The sequence below is a fragment of the Mandrillus leucophaeus genome, unplaced genomic scaffold, assembly GCF_000951045.1.
Source record: "Mandrillus leucophaeus isolate KB7577 unplaced genomic scaffold, Mleu.le_1.0 Scaffold341, whole genome shotgun sequence".
Taxonomy (NCBI): Eukaryota; Metazoa; Chordata; class Mammalia; order Primates; family Cercopithecidae; genus Mandrillus; species Mandrillus leucophaeus.
In genome coordinates, this window is record NW_012103599.1 from 1033053 (window position 1) to 1053770 (window position 20718).

Genomic DNA, 20718 nt, shown 5'->3' on the forward strand with positions numbered 1-20718 from the left:
GACTTTGATTCAGAAGGGCTGGGGTGGGGTCTGAGGTTCTGCAGTTCAAACAATCTCCCAGGTGATCCCAATGTTTCTGGTCCATCCACTATACTTTGAGTAACAAAAACAGAGAAAGGTTGGAAAGAACAACCATAACAGAAAAAAACTGGTTAGCCCAGTAAATATGAAACTCAATCATTTATGGTGAAAATTAAGAAGTTATAAAGGTTAAAGGAAGTGTTTTTAAGGTGTGATTTCAGGCTTTTACATTCTAAAGATATCTCACCAGGAACCAGTTAAGCCAAAGAGATAATACGCTTGGGTCAGAAATTTCTTGGGGTTCTGGTTCTAGTTTAATTATTACCTACTCTTTTTCAACAAAATGTGGGATTATACTATATATTTCTCCATAAGTCGCAGTAATTCTGAAGGATACAGGGGTTTCCAAAATATGTGTGAAAATAGTCTCAAAAAATAAACAGTATTACTATTTTATAGCTGCCATAAAAGATTTGAAAGAGTATTATTGTAACTATTAAAAATCCTTATTCTCTAACAGAGTAGTTTATTTGGCAAGATCTGGCTTATTAAATGATTAGATCTGGATCTGAAAGTCTAATCATCAGAGAGAATACAAACTAAAGATGACATTTTATGAACCACCACAGCATTCACCTCCAATCTGTGAGATATCTCTGCAAGTTTGGTTATTGCAGGCTCCTTGTAAACAAATTCTTGTTCATCCAAATCCCCGAACTTGGTTCCATAAAAACCAACACGAAAATAGGTGCCAAACATCCGCTTACCATCCTAGGTTTAGGAAAATGAAGAGACTTTAATATGAAATCTTCCTGTTTTTCACATTATGTTTAGATTGTTACAGCATAAAATTTCCAAAACATTGCAAAAAGTTTTAATTCAAAATTAGAATATTTTAAATGAAGGTTTAAACAAAATAAAGTCTTTCTTTTTTCATTATTTCTAACAAATAACTATGTAAATAGGGCTACTAACAAGTGACTAAATCGCATATAATATTTTTCAGAGTTTGTATGAAGTGCCTCTATCACATTGGTCTATGTTTTTAAAATCTATATAATTGAGATAAATTAACTCATTTTTCTTATTGCAAGAAAAGATGCTTGATATAACATAAACTGTCTTAATTGTGCTGATACTAGAGCATACTAGATCAAATTAATTAAACAACACATATTTTTAAATTAGCATTAGCCTTTATATAACCTCTTTACAAATATTATATGAGATTGTGTAAGTTAGGAGTCAAAGATAGCACCTGGCATAGAGCAGACAATGTAAATGTCAAGACCCTCCAGAAGCACTAAAGCAAAAATTCTACAATTAGCAGCCCTGTGCCAATACACTATTATTATTATTATTATTATTTAGATGGAGTCTCACTCTTTTGTCCAGGCTGGAGTGCAGTGGCACAATCTTGGCTCACTGTAACCTCTATTTCCCAAGTTCAAGTGATTCTCCTGCCTCAGTCTCCCGAGTAGCTGGGATTACAGGCGTAAGCCACCATGCCTGGCTAATTTTTGTATTTTTAGTGGAGACAGGGTTTCACCATTTTGGCTAGGCTGGTCTCAAACTCCTGGCCTCAGGTGATCCACCCACCTCAGCCTCCCAAAGTGCTGAGATCATAGGTGTGAGCCACTGCACCCAGCCCAGTAAAAAATTTTTATGTAGAAGAGTTACTAAAAATGGAACAGAAAGGGAAAAAAATATATGAGTGAAAGATAATAAGTAAAAAATTTTTGAGATGAGTTGGCTATTCTAAAGCACCCAAACCACCCATTGGCATGCATTAACTACACATTCATGTCAGGTACAAAGTACATTAAGGTCACTTTAATTCTCACACAGCATATCAGAAGACAAATTCTTTCAATAAAAATAAATATTTGGACACTTTCTATGCAATTTTTACAATGTTTTTTTAAAAAGTGTCACCTCAGCCTCCTGAGTAGCTGGGATTACAGGTGTGTGCCACTTTTCTCAGCTAATTTTTACCATTTAGATACAAAATTACTTTAGGATTCTCTGGTGGTGCCTATATGCACATTACAAGTAAGTAAATACCTCTGAATTCTCTTTAAGCCTAATCTGCCTTATATTTATTTTCCCTATACTGAAAAAGCAAAAGGGCATATAAAATAAGCTAGAAATGCCACACATAATTAAGCAAATTGGGAAGCTCTAATCCTTAATTTACCAGTTTTATAATACCAAAAAAAAAGGTATAGGGATGAAAAACATCCCTACATTTTTGGTCAAAAACATGTAAAATTTTAAAGAAAAATGTCTTTGGAGCTAAAGAAAGTTGAGGTTTCTAATTTAAAAACTTTTTTTTAGTTACTTTATTTCAAAATTTAACACACATAAAAATTAACTGATTTCTACAGAAAATTAATCCATCTAGATAGATTAAATGATTCAACTAAAATTCTGATTAAAACCATAAGTCATAGTACATTTTGACTTAATAAAGGCACTGCATGAAAAATAAAAAAAAGAAAATTACTTAAAAATTTGATTATTTTTCAAAACATGTCATACACATATATATACATATACATTCCTATTTTTTATTTTTTATTTATTTTTATTTTTTAGTTTTTTTGAGACAGGGTCTAACTCCATTACCCAGACTGGAATACAGTGGTGCGACCACAGCTCACTGCAGCTTCTGTCTCCTGGGCTCAAGCGATCCTTCCACCTCAGTCTCCTGAGTAGCTGGGACTACAGAAGCATACCACCACACCCAGCTAATTTTTTGTACTTTTTGTAGAGATGGGGTTTTGCCACACTGCCCAGGCTGGTCTTGAACTCCTGGGCTCAAGTGATCTACCTGCCTCAGCCTCCCAGAGTGCTGAAATTACAGGTGTGACCCACCACGCTGGGTCCATTCCTACTTTTTAAACCCACAAATATTAATATGCTGCTATTCTGGCTGTCCTCCTCTCAGAGGTTTCCAGTTTAAAACAATATTCCAATTCTTCAATATTGTGGCCCTTTAAATATTTGAAGGTAACAATTAGGACTTGTTCCTTTTAGCTAAACTTTCCAGTTTTCAATCTTCATATGACAGTAATTTCTACTCTGTTGGCATTTTATTAGTTTTTCAATGCCATCCTTTAAAGTGTGATATCCCAGATATAATACTGTTGATGTGATCTGACCAATGAAGGTGTGTTGGTGGGCTCAATGTCTCCTTGAATCTGAACACTGAATTTTATTAAGGTAGCTTAAAACTAACCTACTTCTTTATTATACTATCTCACAATGACATTCGGTTCAAGAAAAAAAATTAATGGGTGTTTACTATGTTAGCCACCATTCATCTTCAGTAATAGAAAAGTAAAAATAAGTTAGATTTGCTTCCCAAGAGAGTAAAAAATGTATTCAAACAATTACAAAACAAAGGGATATATGCTATACTAGAAAGAAGTAAAAGGAAAGATTAATCTTGTTGCAGCTAAGTCACAACAGAGGTAACACATAGGGTTCTACTCAAAATAAATGGCCAAGTAGACAGGAAAGGGAAGGAAGGAACACTGTGATAGAGGGTGGGGGGAAGGCAGATACAAATATGAGGGAAAGCATTCATCCATTCAAATACTTATTGAGTGCCCACTATGTGTCAGCAAACTGTTCTAGGTATGTATGATAAATCTGTGAACAAAAGGGACAAAGAAGGTGGTCAGGGTAGGTTTCATCTGAGCAAAGACTGAAGGAGATGGGAGACATTCATGTGAATCCCTGACAGACGTGCATCCCAGGCAGAGGAAAGAGCCAGTGCAAAGAGTCGAAGGCTAAAGCCTACCGAGTGTGTTTGAGGAACAGGAAGGTAAGCAGTGTGGCTGGAGCAGAGTAAGCAAGCAGGTAGAATAGGATGAGATAAGGTTAGAGAAGTAACTACAGGGAGTTACTGGATATTTAAAAATAAATGTTTGTGTGCAGAATGGAGTGGGGGAGAGAGCAGCAGGGGATGAGGCTAGGGAGAAAGAATGGCTGAGAATTTGACTTTTTTCAACTTAGACTCCTCTAGTGTCAAACTACTATGGAAGTATGCTTCATGGAAACACAGTCATATTGCTTCGCCTGCAGGAAAAACATCACTTCATCTTTGTTTCCTCTTCAGAGCTTTGGACCACAGAATGATACCTGTTTTTCTTTTGAATTAAAAAAAAACAAAAATAAAAAACTTTCCTATAAATTAGCCTGTTTTTCTAGCATTACCTTTCTGTTATGAATCCTTTCTGAACTTTCTATCACTCCTCACAATACAGCTTATTCTTCCTTAGCAATACTACTTACTGCTTCCACAATCCTCTGGGTGATAAAACTATGTCCGGGACAAAGAAATCCATCTACCATGTTTCTAAATGGTTTAAACCTCTTATAAGACAAATATATCATAAATCTGTTTTACTTTTGTTGTCTTTATTTAGCAAGAAACATTCCGTTGGACTAGTTGTGTATTTCCACAGTGACATCATTTCTCTAACTTCTTTTATCCTCTCCCAGTTGTTTTCCACTATGTTTCCTTTAAGTTAACTGATTTCCATATAGGCATACCAGTATTTCACACAATGGTGATCTCTCTTTCCTTCTACTAGGTTTATTCCTCTTAAAGAGCATTTACCAGTTCACTTCTAGTTGCAGATCTCAACTTGGAAATACAAAACCTCTTAGATTTTATTAACTAAATATTGTTAAGATTTCTAATAGTAATGATGATAAAATCATATTAACAACAAAAATAACTTCCAACATTTTTTGAGTACTTACTATGTGCTAGACACCGGTTAACCACTTTATATGTATTATATCAATTCTTATCACAACTTTATGTGATAGATTCCATTATTTTCACCCTCATTTTATAGATGAGGAAAAGTGTCTTGCCCAAGGTCACACTGTTAGTAAGTGGTGGAGCCGGAAGTTATACTCTAATATATTTGACATTCGACTCCAAACTCTTTTTTTTTTTTTTTTTTTTTTTTTTGAGATGAAGTCTCACTCTTATTGCCCAGCCTGGAGTGCAATGGTGCAATGTTAGCTCACCCGAACCTCTGCCTCCCGGGTTCAAGCAATTCTCCTGCCTCAACCTCCCAAGTAGCTGGGATTACCACCATGCCCGGCTAATTTTGTATTTTTAGTACAGATGGCGTTTCTCCATGTTGGTCAGGCTGGTATCAAACTCCCAACCTTAGATGATTCGCCCACCTCAGCCTCCCAAAGTGCTGGGATTATAGGCATGAGCCTCAAGCTCTTAATTAAGCTTTATGTTCCCCATATTCTATATATACTGGTATTAACACCAGGACATTAGTATAACCCCTGAACTATCGTCCACTTCTCTGGTGTTTTCTTGAGAATTCTTACAAATTTCCTCAATGAATTCTTTTGAGGATTACCTCCTTCCCTATGTTCTGTTTTCCTCTATGTTCCATCCTCTACTGCAATTATTTTTGCATGCTTGCATATCCTTTATACTTCAGCATTAAAATCAGGTTGGTGGCTTACTGACAAAACACATTCTTCCAAGATATATTGTACTCCATTTCTTATCAGAAGGACCTATCTGACCATTTTATGTCCCAGTACCGAAAAAAGAAACCACATCTAATATCATCTACATAGTAAATATTTGCTGTCAATATTTTTCTTTCTTTTTAAAAGACAGAGTCTTACTCTGTCACCCAGGCTAGAGTGCAGTGGTGTGATCATAGCTCACTGTAACCTCGAACTCTTGGGCTTAAGTGATCTTCCTGCTTCAGTCTCCCAAGTAGCTAGGACCACAGGGGCATGCCTAGCTTATTTATTTATTTATTTATTTATTTATTTATTTATTTATTTATTTTGGTAGAGATGAGATTCTGCAGTGTTGCCTGGACTGGTTTCAAACTTGAGGCCTCAAGCAACCCTCCCGCCTTGGCCTCCCAAATGTTGGGATTACAGGTGTGAGCCACCATGCTGGGCTTTCGTATCTTTTTTTTTTCTTCTCAAAAGTAGCATAAGGGGCAGAAAAAAATCAGTGGTATGGCATATATTATCAGGTGCTCAGTTATGGGTCTATATGGGTCATCAGGGAGTCACTAACTACCAGAAAGTATCTCCTCTTAGAGACATTAAGATTCTTCCCATTTACTATGTTTTCCTTAACTTTCTTCATATCTAACTTTACCTTCCTGAGGTAAAGGCTCATGGATATTTTACACCTACAATATTCTGATTTCTTTTTTTTTTTTTTTTGAGACAGGGTCTCGCTCTGTTGCCCAGGATGGAGCATAGCAGCGTGGTCTCCGCTCACTGCAAAGTCCACCTCCGTCTTCCAAGTAGCTGAGACCACAGGTACATGCCCCGGCAATTTTTGTTGTTTCTTTTTTGGTAGAGACATGGGTTTTGCCATGTTGACCATGCTGGTATTGAACTTCTGGACTAAAGCGATCCTCCCACCTTGGCCTCCCAAAGTGCTGGGATTACAGGTGTGGGTCACTGCGCCTGACCTGTTCTTTCTTCTTTAGAGTGTTACATTTACCCACTCAACTACCCAAAAGTACTTGTTTTCACTATATTCTATTCTTGAATTTTTATTTCATTTCCTTCTTTCAGAGTTGATCCCCCTGCTCATTATAATTTGCTGTTTCTAATCCTGTTTTGTCTTTTAATTGCTTGGATGTGTTACTTTATCTCACTTAGCTTTAATGTGGATTGAAGAAAATAAAAATCCAACAGAAGCCACTGAGCCAGAACTATGGCCAGTATTTCTAAACATATAAAAACCAAAATACTGGCTCATATTCATATTCATTCAGTTCAACAATGAGAGTTAAGATATACTTATTTTTCATGTGTCAATCTCAAAAGTTAGGGTAATCTATATTTTCTTAGTGATCTAGTAGAAATGAAAAATGTAAGATATACTTTACTAGAGTAGTGGTGGTCTTTAAATAAATATGTTGTGATCTTTGAAGGAAAAAAAAGTATCACATGACTATGTTATCACTGCTTGGGTTTTGATTTTTCTGAAAAATTTAAACTTGTATTAGTGTACTTCTGAATACAAATTGGTTACTATTTGATAACTGAACAAACTTTTCTTTTTTAACCCTAACCCTAAGACAGGGTCTCACTCTGTTGTCCAGGCTAGAGTGCAGTGGCACCATCATAGCTCACTGCAGCCTTGATGCCTGGGCTCAAGCAATCCTCCTGCCTCTGCCTCCCAAGTAGCTGGGAGTACAGATGCACACCACCATACCTGGCCCATTTTTCTAACTTTCTGTAGAGATGGTCTCGCTATGTTGTCCAGGCTGGTACAAACATAATTACAAAAATAAATACATATACATACATAACATAGAAAGTGGTTATAAAAATTTTCATACAGAAATTTAACATTTCTTTTTCTGCTGAAAATAATTAAATATGCATCATAAAAAAGAAGTGTTCAAAACTTGCTTTTAGGCTGGGTATGGTGGCTCATTCCTATAATCCTAGCACTTTGGGAGGCTGAGGCAGGTGGATCACTTGGGGCCAGGAGTTTGAGATCAACCTGAGCAACATGGCACAACCCTGTCTCTACAAAAATAGAAAAAATTAGCTGGTGGCATGTGCCTACAGTCCTAGCTACTCGGGAGGCTGAGGTGGGAAGATCACCTGAACCCTGGAGGTCAAGGCTGCAGAGAGCTGTGATCGCACCACTGCACTCCAGTCTGAATTATGGAGTGAGACCCCATCTCATAAACAAACATTTTGAAAGACAACAAACATGCTTTTACTTCCTACTATTTCGAGAAACACAAAAAGACTTTGGGAAAAGTAAAAATAAAAGTGAACACTAAACAGCCATTAAAGAACTGAAACTACCAGAGGAGATAACAGTCACATGATTCCTGAAAGGTTCATGATTTATTATTTTGCGTGGTAAATACTTTACTGAAATACTAAGTTTTAGAGTTATCTTTCACACACACACACCCCCCGCCCAAAAGCTCTGCCAACTCAAATAATTTGTACTAAATCAAGGAGCACAATAAAAACATGAAACATGTGACTAATATATAAGCCCAGATGGGGTTTTCCTATAAGTTGCGGAGCAAGTTATCAATTCAAAGAGCCTTTCTACAATATACAGATTATCCTTACTGGACTTCAATCCAGTGAGAGTTCTATCAGAATACTAGAAAATTAGCTAGGAAACATAGCTTTTAGAAAAAACAAAACTACTGAAGTTTTCATAGAGTCAAAAAGAAAAATATCCACAAGATAGAACTTACCACAATAGACAATAGTAAAAGTGGGGAGTAGGGTCAGCAACCAGGGACAAGAGAGAAGAGAAAACAGAAAGCATTTTAATTACAGAAATTTCAAAACAAATAAGCAGCAAATGGTAGAAAACACATTTTTTAAATGCAGGCATCCATTTAAGTTTTACAAAGGAAAAGCAAAAAACAAACGTGCAACAAATTTAGCAGCTACAAAGCTAAAGGTCCAGTAAAAGGTAGTGACAAGTATATAAACAAGAAAATAAAGTCTGTGAGACTTTTACCATGCAATAAACATGATGACAGAATGATATTAATGTCATAACCAGTGAAAATTATACCTTTCAGGGGTCGATTTAGCATCACGGAAACTAGTAATAAACTGCTCAGAGGTTTCAATATGTTATTTTAGGCCTAATTTTCAACTAATTCTTTTTTTTTTTTTTTTTTTTGAGACGCATTTGAGACAGAGTCTTGCTCTGTTCCCTAGGCTGGAGTGCAGTGGCCAGATCTCAGCTCACTGCAAGCTCCGCCTCCCGGGTCCACGCCATTCTCCTGCCTCAGCCTCCCGAGTAGCTGGGACTACAGGCGCCCGCCACCTCACCCGGCTAGTTTTTTTTGTATTTTTTAGTAGAGACGGGGTTTCACTGTGTTAGCCAGGATGGTCTTGATCTCCTGACCTCATGATCCACCCGTCTCGGCCTCCCAAAGTGCTGGGATTACAGGCTTGAGCCACCGCGCCCGGCCTCAACTAATTCTATTTCAAGTTAGGAAATTTATAAGGAGTTTCATCATTCATAGATAACCATGGCAAGTCTCTTTATATATGTCTTAACTGAGCCATAGGAATGAGGATTATATTTTGAGTACTAATACAGTCATATACAGAGAATTAAGGTAGATTTATAAAAGTACTGGCTTCATCTAAAGAAAAACAAGACTTGGGTAGTATTTCAGAAATGGAGGAAAACTCAGTAGTAATATTTATTCCCAAGGTTTTCTATCTGGGGCTTAAAACAAGGATTGCAATGCAAACCCAAAAAGAGAAGCCTAAGCTGTTCGATCAACATAAATCTGACAACAAGTGAAAGGCAAAGTACACAACTTCACAAATATACCTAGCTTTAAATAAACCTGACTTATTACTACTTTGCTTTACCTCATCAAAATAAATTAGGGCATATTTTATAGAATTATTTACTTTGCAGAAACATTTAAAATAATGGTAATTAATTTTTCCTGGCATTTTTTTCAGGTAAGATTGTATTTACATAAAACTTTTTGTGAGTCTTAACTACTACATAAAAGGAAGCATGTGTAGTCTTATCAAATAATATATCAAATGCTGTCAGAATATGAGGTCAAATTAAATTATAAGTTCTCTTAATTTCTTTATCCCTCTCCCCAGTAAAGTGAATTTCTTTCCCCAGTAGTGCTTATAGTCAAGGTGAAGAGACTCAAGATCAAATTACACAGCATCTCATCAATTCTAAAATGTACTTTTTTTGCCCACATTTTAATGCTTTTATAGTTGGTATTCATCTTTCAACTAATAGGATATCTTGGCTTAACACACAGGGATTTTTTTTTTTCCTTTCTTAAAGGCATATAAAATACTAGTATGTTTTGTAATTGATGCCATCTAAGATCAGATGAAATAGAGTATTTTCTATTTACACCTCTGAGCAATAACACATAAATCGACCTCTGTAAAATGAGGTGAAACAATATGGTTAAAAAAAGAAATCTGTGTATAAATGTTGATGAGAGAAATGCTTCAAATTGAAGGATAAAAACTAAAGTGATGACAAAGTGGCTCATTTACCAAAGAATCTCATTAGTGTAACATATGGATTTCCATGCACTGCCTACAACCTCTTAATAAGATATTTCTTAAAATAACTTACAATATTTTAACAAAATTTCTTTGGTTAATGAATTCAGTTGATAGCAGATAGCAACAGAATGCCCACAGCTAGCACATGTGGGCAAAGCATTGGCATAAGAAATCTTATAAAATCAATCTATTAGTGTCTTTAACTAACTAAAACATTACCTACCTCCCAGCCAGTACTCTGTATAATAAAAAGTAAAAAAGGGCAAGTCATAAAAAAACTGTTTAAAAAGAACAAAAAAGGCCAAAGGCACCATATACCATAAATTCTTCTCCACAAATAGAAGACAGCAGGATATTTTAAACAGCATATTCATTTACTTAAGACCTGCAATAATTTCATAAATTGCTTGGTCAAAACCCAGTGGCTAAAATTTTGCCTTTTAAAAACTTTAAGTGAAAGTACAAATTTTAGGGAAAGAGACCCAGCTGCTTGTTCCATTTACATGTTTAAGTGATCTCTAACTAATGTGAGCTGCACTTTACTAAGTATCCAGGATAAATTAAAATACAAATTGCAACTCTGCTCAAATGCCAATGACAAAAATGGCTGAAAGTTTCTCAGAAACGACTAGCGCTAAATGTGCCAGACCTAACATTTATAATTTGCAATTTACAGCTCTAGAAACTGGTTTGAGGTTCCTGTGACAGTATATGTACAACTGATTATTAAAAGACCTACCTGTTATGGTCATGAAACCTAATCAATATTTTTCGACTTTAACATTTTAATAGATGAAAATAAAATCCTGACTTCACAGGATAGCAGCCCTGTTTTGAGACTGTCAAAGGCTTTTCAGATTAATCAGTTCATTTAGAACAGCTTAATTCATTGCAAAAAAGAAGAGATCAAGCTGATAGGTAACAAAGTAGGACTAATACTGAATACAAAAGTGGATAGTCATACTCCACCTCCTTTGACACTGGCAGCAGTAGGTAATAGTAGGGTAGCAAGGGGAAGGGAACAGAAAAGTGGAGGAGGAGGAGACTCGATAGGATATTTTGCAGTATTTCAATGAAGCCAAGGATTTAGTTTCAAAGAAATCAACTGCTAGTAGTGTACTTCATTTTAAAACTAAGTTTAATTTGATTCTAATTTTAGTGATAATATGTAGATTCCATAATGAACTATAAAGTAATGAAATACTATTAGAATTAAATATACACTAAGACAACCATTTTATTCATTATTTTCACAAAATAATATTTTTGTATTAGAAATATATCAAAGGATGATTGAATGTAAACATCTAGGAAACATAAAGTTCAGTTGCAGTCATTAAAAATATTAGTAGTTTATTAGTTTCACATCATTTAATTTAAAAAGCTGAAATATGATCTACCTTGTGAAACAAAAATCACAATATTTTAAAACTTGCTAATTAATAATTCAAAAATGAAAAAAAAAACTACGCGGATAGTTTATGATGATCACCATTACTTTAGTTACTGAGCTTTGCTTTGGCCACGAACTATCATTTTGACCGTTCATTGGTAGTCTGATTAAAATGGTCATCTCACTGGATCTAGTTTGACATCAGTACAAAACAACATTAATGCTTTCAGACAGTTTTTTCCCTTAATAGTGAAGCTAGAAATTGGAATCATTACCTGATGAACAATTTTGCTGAATGCTTCTTGAAGTTTACCATGAATTGTGGATAGTTTCTTTGCATCCCGATTAGCTTCATGAATAGGAATAAGTACTTTGTAAACCTCATTAACTGCTTCATACATGCCAGCCTATAAGAAAAAATTTTATAAGATGTTGCTTTCTTTTACATCAATAAGAAAGTAAAGTAATTATATGAATTTGCAATATTTCTATTAAGATAATACCGCTGAGGCTGCGCGGAGGCTCACGCCTGTAATCCCAACACTGTGGGAGGCTGAGGCGGGTGGATCACGAGGTCAGCAGATTGAGACCATCCTGGCTAGCACGGTGAAACCCCGTCTCTACTAAAAATACAAAAAATTGGCCAGGCGTAGTGGCGGACGCCTGTAGTCCCAGCTACTAGGGAGGCTGAGGCAGGAGAATGGCATGAACCCAGGAGGCGGAGCTTGCAGTGAGCCGAGGCCGTGCCACTGCACTCCAGCCTGGGCGACAGAGTGAGACGCCATCTGGGGTGGGGGGGTGGGCGGGGGGAAGATAATACCACTGGAGCTTTTCCAGTAGGAAACAAAAACAAATACTAGTTTTTAACTGTATTAAGGCTTAATAAAAAGAATTTTCCAATGTATCTTCTCCTCTGGATAAATGGGTATGTATGCAGATATGTGTGTGTGTGTGTATATTAATATATACACATACACATATGTGCATATTTATATTTCTATAATTTGAATTGGGCATTTTCCTTTTATCTGCCCAATAATTACTTCACTAAGGCTAATGTGTGTATGTATACTTATCTATGCATATAAACTTTTGCAGAAATTAATTCTGAGCAGCGGAAAAAGGAATTTAATATTACACTGGTCACAGATACCCAATTCTCCTATAATCAGATAACCCGTGGCCTCCTGGGACACAAAAATCATTTACTTTTCCAAAATATTAAGCTGACACAGGCAATCTCCTATTGTAAATCTCCTATGGAAAAAAATCACAAATCTTTAATAAAGCGTAGAAAGTTCTGAGCCACCAGATTTCCTTCCACTGTGGGCTAGTTGGCCAGTGGTTGCTATGGTTATAATCACATAATCAGAGTGAGAGGCAAGATGTGTTTGTATTGGTCTTCTATCCCTTATCTATTTTTTTTTTTTTAATTAATAAGAAACAGGGTCTTGTTCTGTTTTTTAGGTTGGAGTACAGTGGTGTGATCATAGCTCACTACAGCCTTGAACTCCTGACCTCAAGCAATCCTCCCACTCCAGCCTCCTAAGTAGCTAGGACTACAGGTGCTCACCACCATGCCCAGCTAATTTTTTCACTTTTTGTAGAGATCGGGGTAATCCCAGGATTACTATGCAACCTCCCAAAGCACTGGGATGACAGGCGTGAGGCACTGGGCTTGACCCATCCTTTATATTTAATAATGGATTGGTGCTGTAGTAAGAGGAGAGAGAGATGTTTTCCAAAAGCCATTGAGTCCTCGTTGCTTCACAGATCAGCAAACATATTTTCCCAAAGAAAAACACATGGTCCTTATATTTCCCAGTACGTTTGTAGGAGTATAATTAAACAATAATGTAGTTGTACTAGTGAAATATGTTTAGTGTAACTAAAATCCTCCAGTAATTATTTTAACTAAAATCAGATTAATTGAAAAAGAATAAAATTTACAATCATATACAACTGCAAAAGAATTTTAATAATATAGGTTACTGTCCCCCAATCTAAATGCACTACTGTGAATTATTAAAATCACACACATACAAACACACAGAGTTATGCTAATTAAAACATTCCACCAATAGCAAAAAACCCTTGCCCCCTGCTAGCTTAGACAAGTGTAGGGATGGAATTGGAATGGTCAACGTCCTTAGAGGCAAACATTTTAAAAGAGGATCGACACCTAATATTTTAACTCTGCAAAAACACTCTTAAGAGTCTCTCAATTGCCAATAATGATGAAAACGATGGTAACAGTAAATACACTAGTACTTACTTGGAGCCAGGAGCTGTGATAAGCACTTTAAATACATGAACTTACTTAATCCTAAAAACATTCCTATGAGGTAGGTACTATTATTAGATGTATTTAATAGATAAGTGAGGCACCAAGAGGTTAAATAATTTGTGCCTGAAGTAACACAACTGCTAAATGGCAGAGCCAGGATTTGAACTTTGGCAGTATGCCTTCTAAATCTACCCTTAATCAATATATTGCAGGATAGGGATAAGGCCTGGTGAAGAACAAATCAATTCCCAACAGAAGTAAAAAAGGGGAAAGAGGGCAGCATTGCATATTACCTCAAGCTTCTTTCTTACCCTAACATGAACCTCAGTGTCTCCTAAACCTTGGGTGCTGGGACACTAAACATTCAGCGGAAAAGTCAGAGGAATTAAGTGACCCTATCAACATGGTTTAAGAAGGTGAGCATGAATTCAGCTAACTATCTTTTCTTTCTCCAATAAACATCCCATCTGGGTTTCATCTGACTGCTTTAGTTCTTCACATATGGATGGAAGGGAACAAGATTGGGGTTATAGCGTGGTAGCATAGTCAGGTAAGGGATTCAGGATGCAGTTCATTAAAGAGCAAGGTCCAGGGCTCCGATAACTACCTAATGAGGATTACTATGCAACCAATGGAATGAGTGGTCATAACTTTCTTGGACACCAGGGCAATGCCCGTCATACTGGAAAGAAGATTCTCCATTTCATCCAATAGACAAGATCTATTTATAGAGCTCCGCCAGTCTACCAACTAGGAACTTATATCACTCAGAGACTTTCTGTTTTGTTTTACTATGTTTTTTAACTTAAAGGTTTTAGAAAATATTTGGCAGTAAAAGTTTTATGAACCAAAAAATATCTGCTACAAATCACATGCTGGTTCGTAAACAAGCAAATGAAAAACACTGGTGAGCTGGGCACAGTGGCTCATGCCTATAATCCTAACACTTTGGGAGGCTGATCAGGGGAACATAACTTGAGGTCAGGAGTTTGAGACTAGCTTGGGCAACAAAGTGAAACCCCATCCCTACAAAAAATAAAACAATTAGCCGCGCGTGATGGTGTGCCCCTGTATTCCCAGCTGCTCAGGAGGCTAAGGTGGGAGGATCCCTTGAGCCCTGGAGTTTGATGCTGCAGTGAGCCAAACCACTGGAACACTGGGGGAAGTGACAGATTATTAAGATGAAAAGGAGTAAGCCAATAATGAATCTAGAAAGAAAATGTGTTCCTAGATAGTTTTTAGGGGACATGGAATAAAAAACAATTTTTTTTTTTTTTTTTTTTTTTGTGACAGAGTTTTACTCTGTTGCCCAGACTGGAGTATAGCAGCATAATCATGGCTCACTGCAGCCTCAACCTCTTGGGCTCAAGCAATCCTCCCACCTCAGCCTCTCAAGTAGCTGGGACCACAGGCATGAGCCACCATGCCTGGTGAACTTTTAATTTTTTGTAGAGATGGTATCTCACTATATTCCCCAGGCTGGTCTTAAACTCCTGGACTCAAGCAATCCTCCCATCTTGGCCTCCCAAAGTGCTGGGATTACAGGCATGAGCCACCATACCAGGTCCAGAACAAATTATCTTTAAAGAAAAGTAGGGTCATAAGACAGAGAGAATAAATACACATGTCATTGATAATTAGAGGTATGAAACTCTGGAAAAAGAATTAACAAGAGTCATCTACCATAGAGAAAGAAGCAGCTGCTTGTTCCAGTAATCCCACAAGTCCTGACTCAGTAAAGTATTTTCCAGAGCAGATACCTTCTTCATCTGGAGATACCACATCATCTGAGACCGCAGATTCTTCTAAAACATTAGATGAAATATTCTAGGGAAAAAATAAATTGAAAAGGTTTTTGAAACAGAATTTTCTAGCATAAAAATGTATAAAAAGAAGTAACTGAAGATGAACTGTAACTATCAGGTTAGGTTTAAAAAAAGGAGAGTAATATAAAGGTAAAAGATAAATCTCCAAAAACTTTCTGTATTTTGAAGATGATAAAATGAAAACACCACTGTTAGATAACTTTTCTCTTAATAAAAAGTGGTATGAAAGAAAATTAAGAAACGTCATGGGCTAAAGGAAATTGTAATATGACATAAGACATCTAAGGAGATATCAACAGTCCTTTTTTATTTATTTAATTGATCGTCTCAAAACTATAAAGGAAAAAAGGGACAAAAATGGTCTCTTGACTTATCTAATATACACAGAGTTAATAAAAAACCTCAAGTATAATAAAAGCCCTCTTATTCAATGAGATTGGAATCAGCCATTATTTCTTAAAAAGAAATGATACATACATACCTTATTTTATTTTAACCTCCTAAACATTTACAGTAGATGTACACTCATTTATCAACTTTTGAATTAGATCTAAGGCCTTCTCTTTGTGTGTATGGGTTTCCAGATCAGATTTCCACGGAATCTCTTGTGGGTAAATACCCAAAAGGCAACATTCTTTTTAAAGATTTCAAGTTTTGGTTTCTTTTGAGTGAAAACTTAAACTTAAATCGATCATCAAATTATTCTAGAATTTTAGGAGTTTCCTCTCCCCCAATCTATTTGTCCGGCCCACAGTTAATTCAACAGCAATTGTTTTGGAGATTCACCGTTCCTGAGTCTTTGTAAAAATTCAACTTTGTTATCAGAGAAACGATAACTTTCTTTTTGCATTCTGATTTCATCAGAAGATAAAACATTTAACTAAATTTTATAATATCCCAAACCTACCATTAACAGGTTGTGAAGAAAAGCAAAGCATAACTGACCCTTGGTAAGCAAAGAATTCAACTAGTGGGTCAGAACTATGTACCCTACTAGAGGGCAAACTCATCTGTGAGTCATGGTATTAGTCATAAAATGTACTAATATTTTATGTACGGAAAAGAGAATGTTGGTATATCTGCTATGTTAAGTAAAAGCCAATTAAGAATTTCTACTGAATTCTGATTCTCAGTAATACATTTCCACAGATGTTAAAGTATGTAACTGATTACAAGGCAGTAAAGACAAAAAGAAAAAATAAGCATAGTGCTGATAGTTCAGAGGTAAGAAACTGTGGAAAGAGAATTAACAAGAAGTACTCCTTAAAAATGTATTAATGACAATCACTGTGAAATGTTAATCTACCTTGTGAAGCATTGGCTTAAGTCTTTAAGTTTTCCCTGCAAACTAAAAAAATCTCAACACCAGTGAGAAAAAGCTAAAACCAAAAAAAGACATACCTTGATTTAATGTACATCTGGAAGATTCCTACCTGAAATGTTACACATCCCACAGGAAGATATTTCCGGTCCTCCAGCATGCTCAAATATTCAGCAACAAGTGCTGCTGAGTGGACTAGACACTGTGCAGCTTCAGCATGATTGCTTCGTTCTGAGTGCTTGCCAGCCATGTTCTGCAGCCAGGTCAATCGCAGATCTGGAGAGGTCTGGTAACCCTTGGCAATTCTAATTAGAACAGAAATTCTTCTCCATTAGTATATGCTTCCCAAGTTGGGAGGGAGTTTAGCTAGCTCACTCAGAGTTTACCTAGATAGGTTTTTGATACTGTGCACAACCCATTTAGTTTTAAAGTAGTATGAAAATGTCACTATGCAGGCTTAGAGAAATAACTGTGGCCTATGGAATGGATAATATCAGTGGGCAGGGTGGGGGAGGGCAGGAGGGGCAAAAAAGAAATATGCCATATCAAAATCTGACCATTAAGGAAATAATCAGTTAAGGGAAAAAGTATGGAAATTTATGTGTTCATTACAGAAATATAGAGAAGTTTTATATGCAAGGAAAAAGGAAAACTTCTAAAAGGTACTTTTATTACATCAACTTTATTTCAAAGAGATTAAATTGTTTTATTTGTGCTTTTAATGAACTCCAAAATTGTAGGAGCAGAGGGTCATATGACAGAGAAAAATTCTTAAGTTTTACTATTGTATCTATTAAGGTGTTAATACAATAAAAATTATGGAGTTTTCAAAATGTGCCCTTAGAAACATCATTCTTTAGTCACAACAGTATTGAAAAAAGGTAATTAATGTTACAGTAAAACATTCATATACTGTATTTTCTTCTTAAAAGACTGAGTTTTACATTTAAAATATTGGTATGGGCCTTCAAAGGAAGTCTGGGGCCCAGGACACCAAGGTGTTAAATGTGTGTTATGAATATTTTTAAAAATCCTCTTATTTTTGATAATCAATAAGTATATTTGCATTGTTCTTAAAAGAAGAGACACAGAAGATCCAAAGATGCCGCCTGGAAAAAGTGCATTTGGACTTTCAATCTACCACTGGAAAAAATCACTCAAGGCCAGGTGGGGTGGCTCATATCTGTAATCCCAGAACTTTGGGAGGCCAAGGCAGGCGGATCTCTTGAGCCCAGGAGTTCAAGACCAGCCTGGGCAATATGGTGAAGCCCCATCTCTACAAAAAAGTAAAAAATATATAAATATAAAAACAATAAATAATGTAAATACAGAAAAATCACAAATCACTTTTGTGTGTTTATTTTTTTCATCTAATGCTTACTGTATGTCTTACTAAGTCCCTTATACAAAGCATAAATGAATCAAATAAATGCTACCTGTACATTAGATCAATCAACATTTCAGGATCCTCCTGGTGTTCCTTCATTTTCACAGTATCAGAAAGAATCATATGGAGATTAAAAACCAGATCCTGGACCTGCAGCAGAGAATTATATGAAAAATATTCTTGAATTGTCATTCATCCATAATAACCAAATTAGTTTCAGAGATATTTCAGATAAATATCTAAAGATTTCAAAACAAGTTGTATGATATTGATATGGTTCTGTAAAGTATAGGTATGTGGGGATATGGTAAGTGAAGGGTAGTAAACTTTATATAAATTCCTCAGCAGACTATCTATATTTTTTGTTCTTTCACCTGGAAACAAGCAGAACTATAAGTAGAAATAAAACAGAGGGATATAGGAAATACAAGAATACAAAAGGAAAATTCTCTCCTATATTTCTGATTTTACTAAAAGGTAGTTTGTAGAAACTTTAGTTGATAAGGCATATTATTGTTTGATTAATAAGTAGGAATGTTTTGTCAGAAAGCTTTGTCTGTATTGTCCAAGTCTACTGTTCTACTTATTATAAGTGCACAGAATTAAACACCAAAGAATTAATTATTTCCAAAAGAAGGGTAGCTGACTAAAACAAAAAGATTCAGTCCTATCTATGGCACATGATGTGTGGATTCATAATGAAATAAATGATCCTCCAGCAAAAACCAACTTTTGATTTAACAATTTGGAAAGTGCCTATTTAACAAGCCTATTTCAATTAATGATCTAGAAAGTAGCATTTCTGACCTGATCAGGAAATGTTGTTTCCCTCAATTCCAGATCTTCTTCAGCATATGTCAATATAGTCTTTAGAGAACGCCTTAAGAATTCTTCATTAAAATTCTGAGATGTGCCCACCAAGGAGGATAGTGACATTGTTACCTGCATTTTAACCCTAGCAAAGTTCTGTAACAGAAAAATTGTCCAGTCAATACTTAATATAGAAAAGCTTTAAAAAGTCTGCTATTTTTCCTCGCTGAAAGTATATTTAGTGAAAAAATACCATTCTAAGCAAAATATTTTTTAAAGTAATAAAATATGTATATCAAAATCTTATTTTAGAAAGGATGTAAAACTTAGAATTTTGTTCTGAATAATGTACTACAAAACAGGATTTTAAGAAGTCATGTGTTAAGAGTTGAATTAGAAATTCTGCTTATGTCTTTACATTTATTTATTATGGGCATATGTTATTAATATAACATTTTACAGATAAGGTTAAATAGCTTGATTGACATTATAAGATTCTTAAATAGTAGATGGAGTACTTAAATTCTAGTCCATTTCATGACATCCACACTATGATGAAAGCAATTTAACACACATCATGCGTAAAGTAATGTAAGGTAGAATCTTTTGGAGTGACGCCTTTAACAGCTTATAACTTACATTCTTCCTTTTTTTTTAGTGTAAATTCATTTCTGCTCCACCATTCTCTACCATGAAATCATTCTTAAGAGATTATTGGTGATAATATATCAATTGTCGTATCCAATATTTTTTGCTCAATATTCTACTTCATATCTTTGTATATTTAAATTACTTTCTCCTTGAAAATCTCCTACCTTATCTTCAGTGGCACCACTTTATCCTGGTTTTCTATTCTTTTTCAACTCTTTTTCTGTTTTATTCCTTGGTTGTCCTTCCTAAATACCAGTATTCCCAAAGATTCTGTCAAAAAACTTTTCTCACTTAACATACTCTAAAGAGCCTCATCCATGTCTTTGCTTCGACCAGTATACACATGTTTCCGTCTCCAGCTGATATTTCTCTGTAGAACTCCAGGCTCTCATAGTTTACTAGATAGCACCATCTGGATGTCTCATAGGTACCACAAAGTCAACATGTCTACAATACCTTCTCTCCCTATTGATTATCTAAAAAAGTGATACTATTCTTGTAGTCATGCCAAAAATCTAGGGGTCCCCTATTCATTCTCCCCTCTCATTTTTCATACCATAAATCCAAATCTACACCATCTCCTAATGTGATCCAGTATATCCTTTCTCCATTCCCAATGCCTTTGCTTTATTTTACACCCTCATCATTTCTTATTTAGATTACTGTAATAACTTCCTAATCGATCTCCATGCCTTTTTCTTTCATATCTCTCAGTCTAACCTCTACCTAGCACCAGGGAACTTTCTGTAAAATGCAAATCTGAACATGTTCCTCCTCTCTTTAAAATGCCCCTAAGGCAGTTGTCCAAAGTTTTAAGGATAAAATTCAAGAATTCAACTCAGTAAATATGTCACACTACATAGTAGGCACTGAGAGTACGGTGATAAAATAATTTATAGTTGGCTAGGATAAAGGTGTAATTGAAAAAGC

The 20718-nt window shown here is 35.6% G+C and overlaps 1 protein-coding gene across 1 annotated transcript in view; it reads right to left on the minus strand.

Annotated features, from left to right (window-relative positions):
• Positions 1-20718, minus strand: part of DOCK7 (dedicator of cytokinesis 7) — a 235089-nt gene that overhangs the window by 22448 nt on the left and 191923 nt on the right. Inside the window, exons 37-42 of the mRNA XM_011988949.1 lie at positions 19135-19293; positions 18377-18477; positions 17053-17245; positions 15477-15620; positions 11782-11913; positions 658-792 (exon numbers count right to left, since the gene is read on the minus strand). Of these exons, the coding sequence (XP_011844339.1) occupies positions 658-792; positions 11782-11913; positions 15477-15620; positions 17053-17245; positions 18377-18477; positions 19135-19293 (864 nt within the window). The remainder of the gene's footprint in view (positions 1-657; positions 793-11781; positions 11914-15476; positions 15621-17052; positions 17246-18376; positions 18478-19134; positions 19294-20718) is intronic.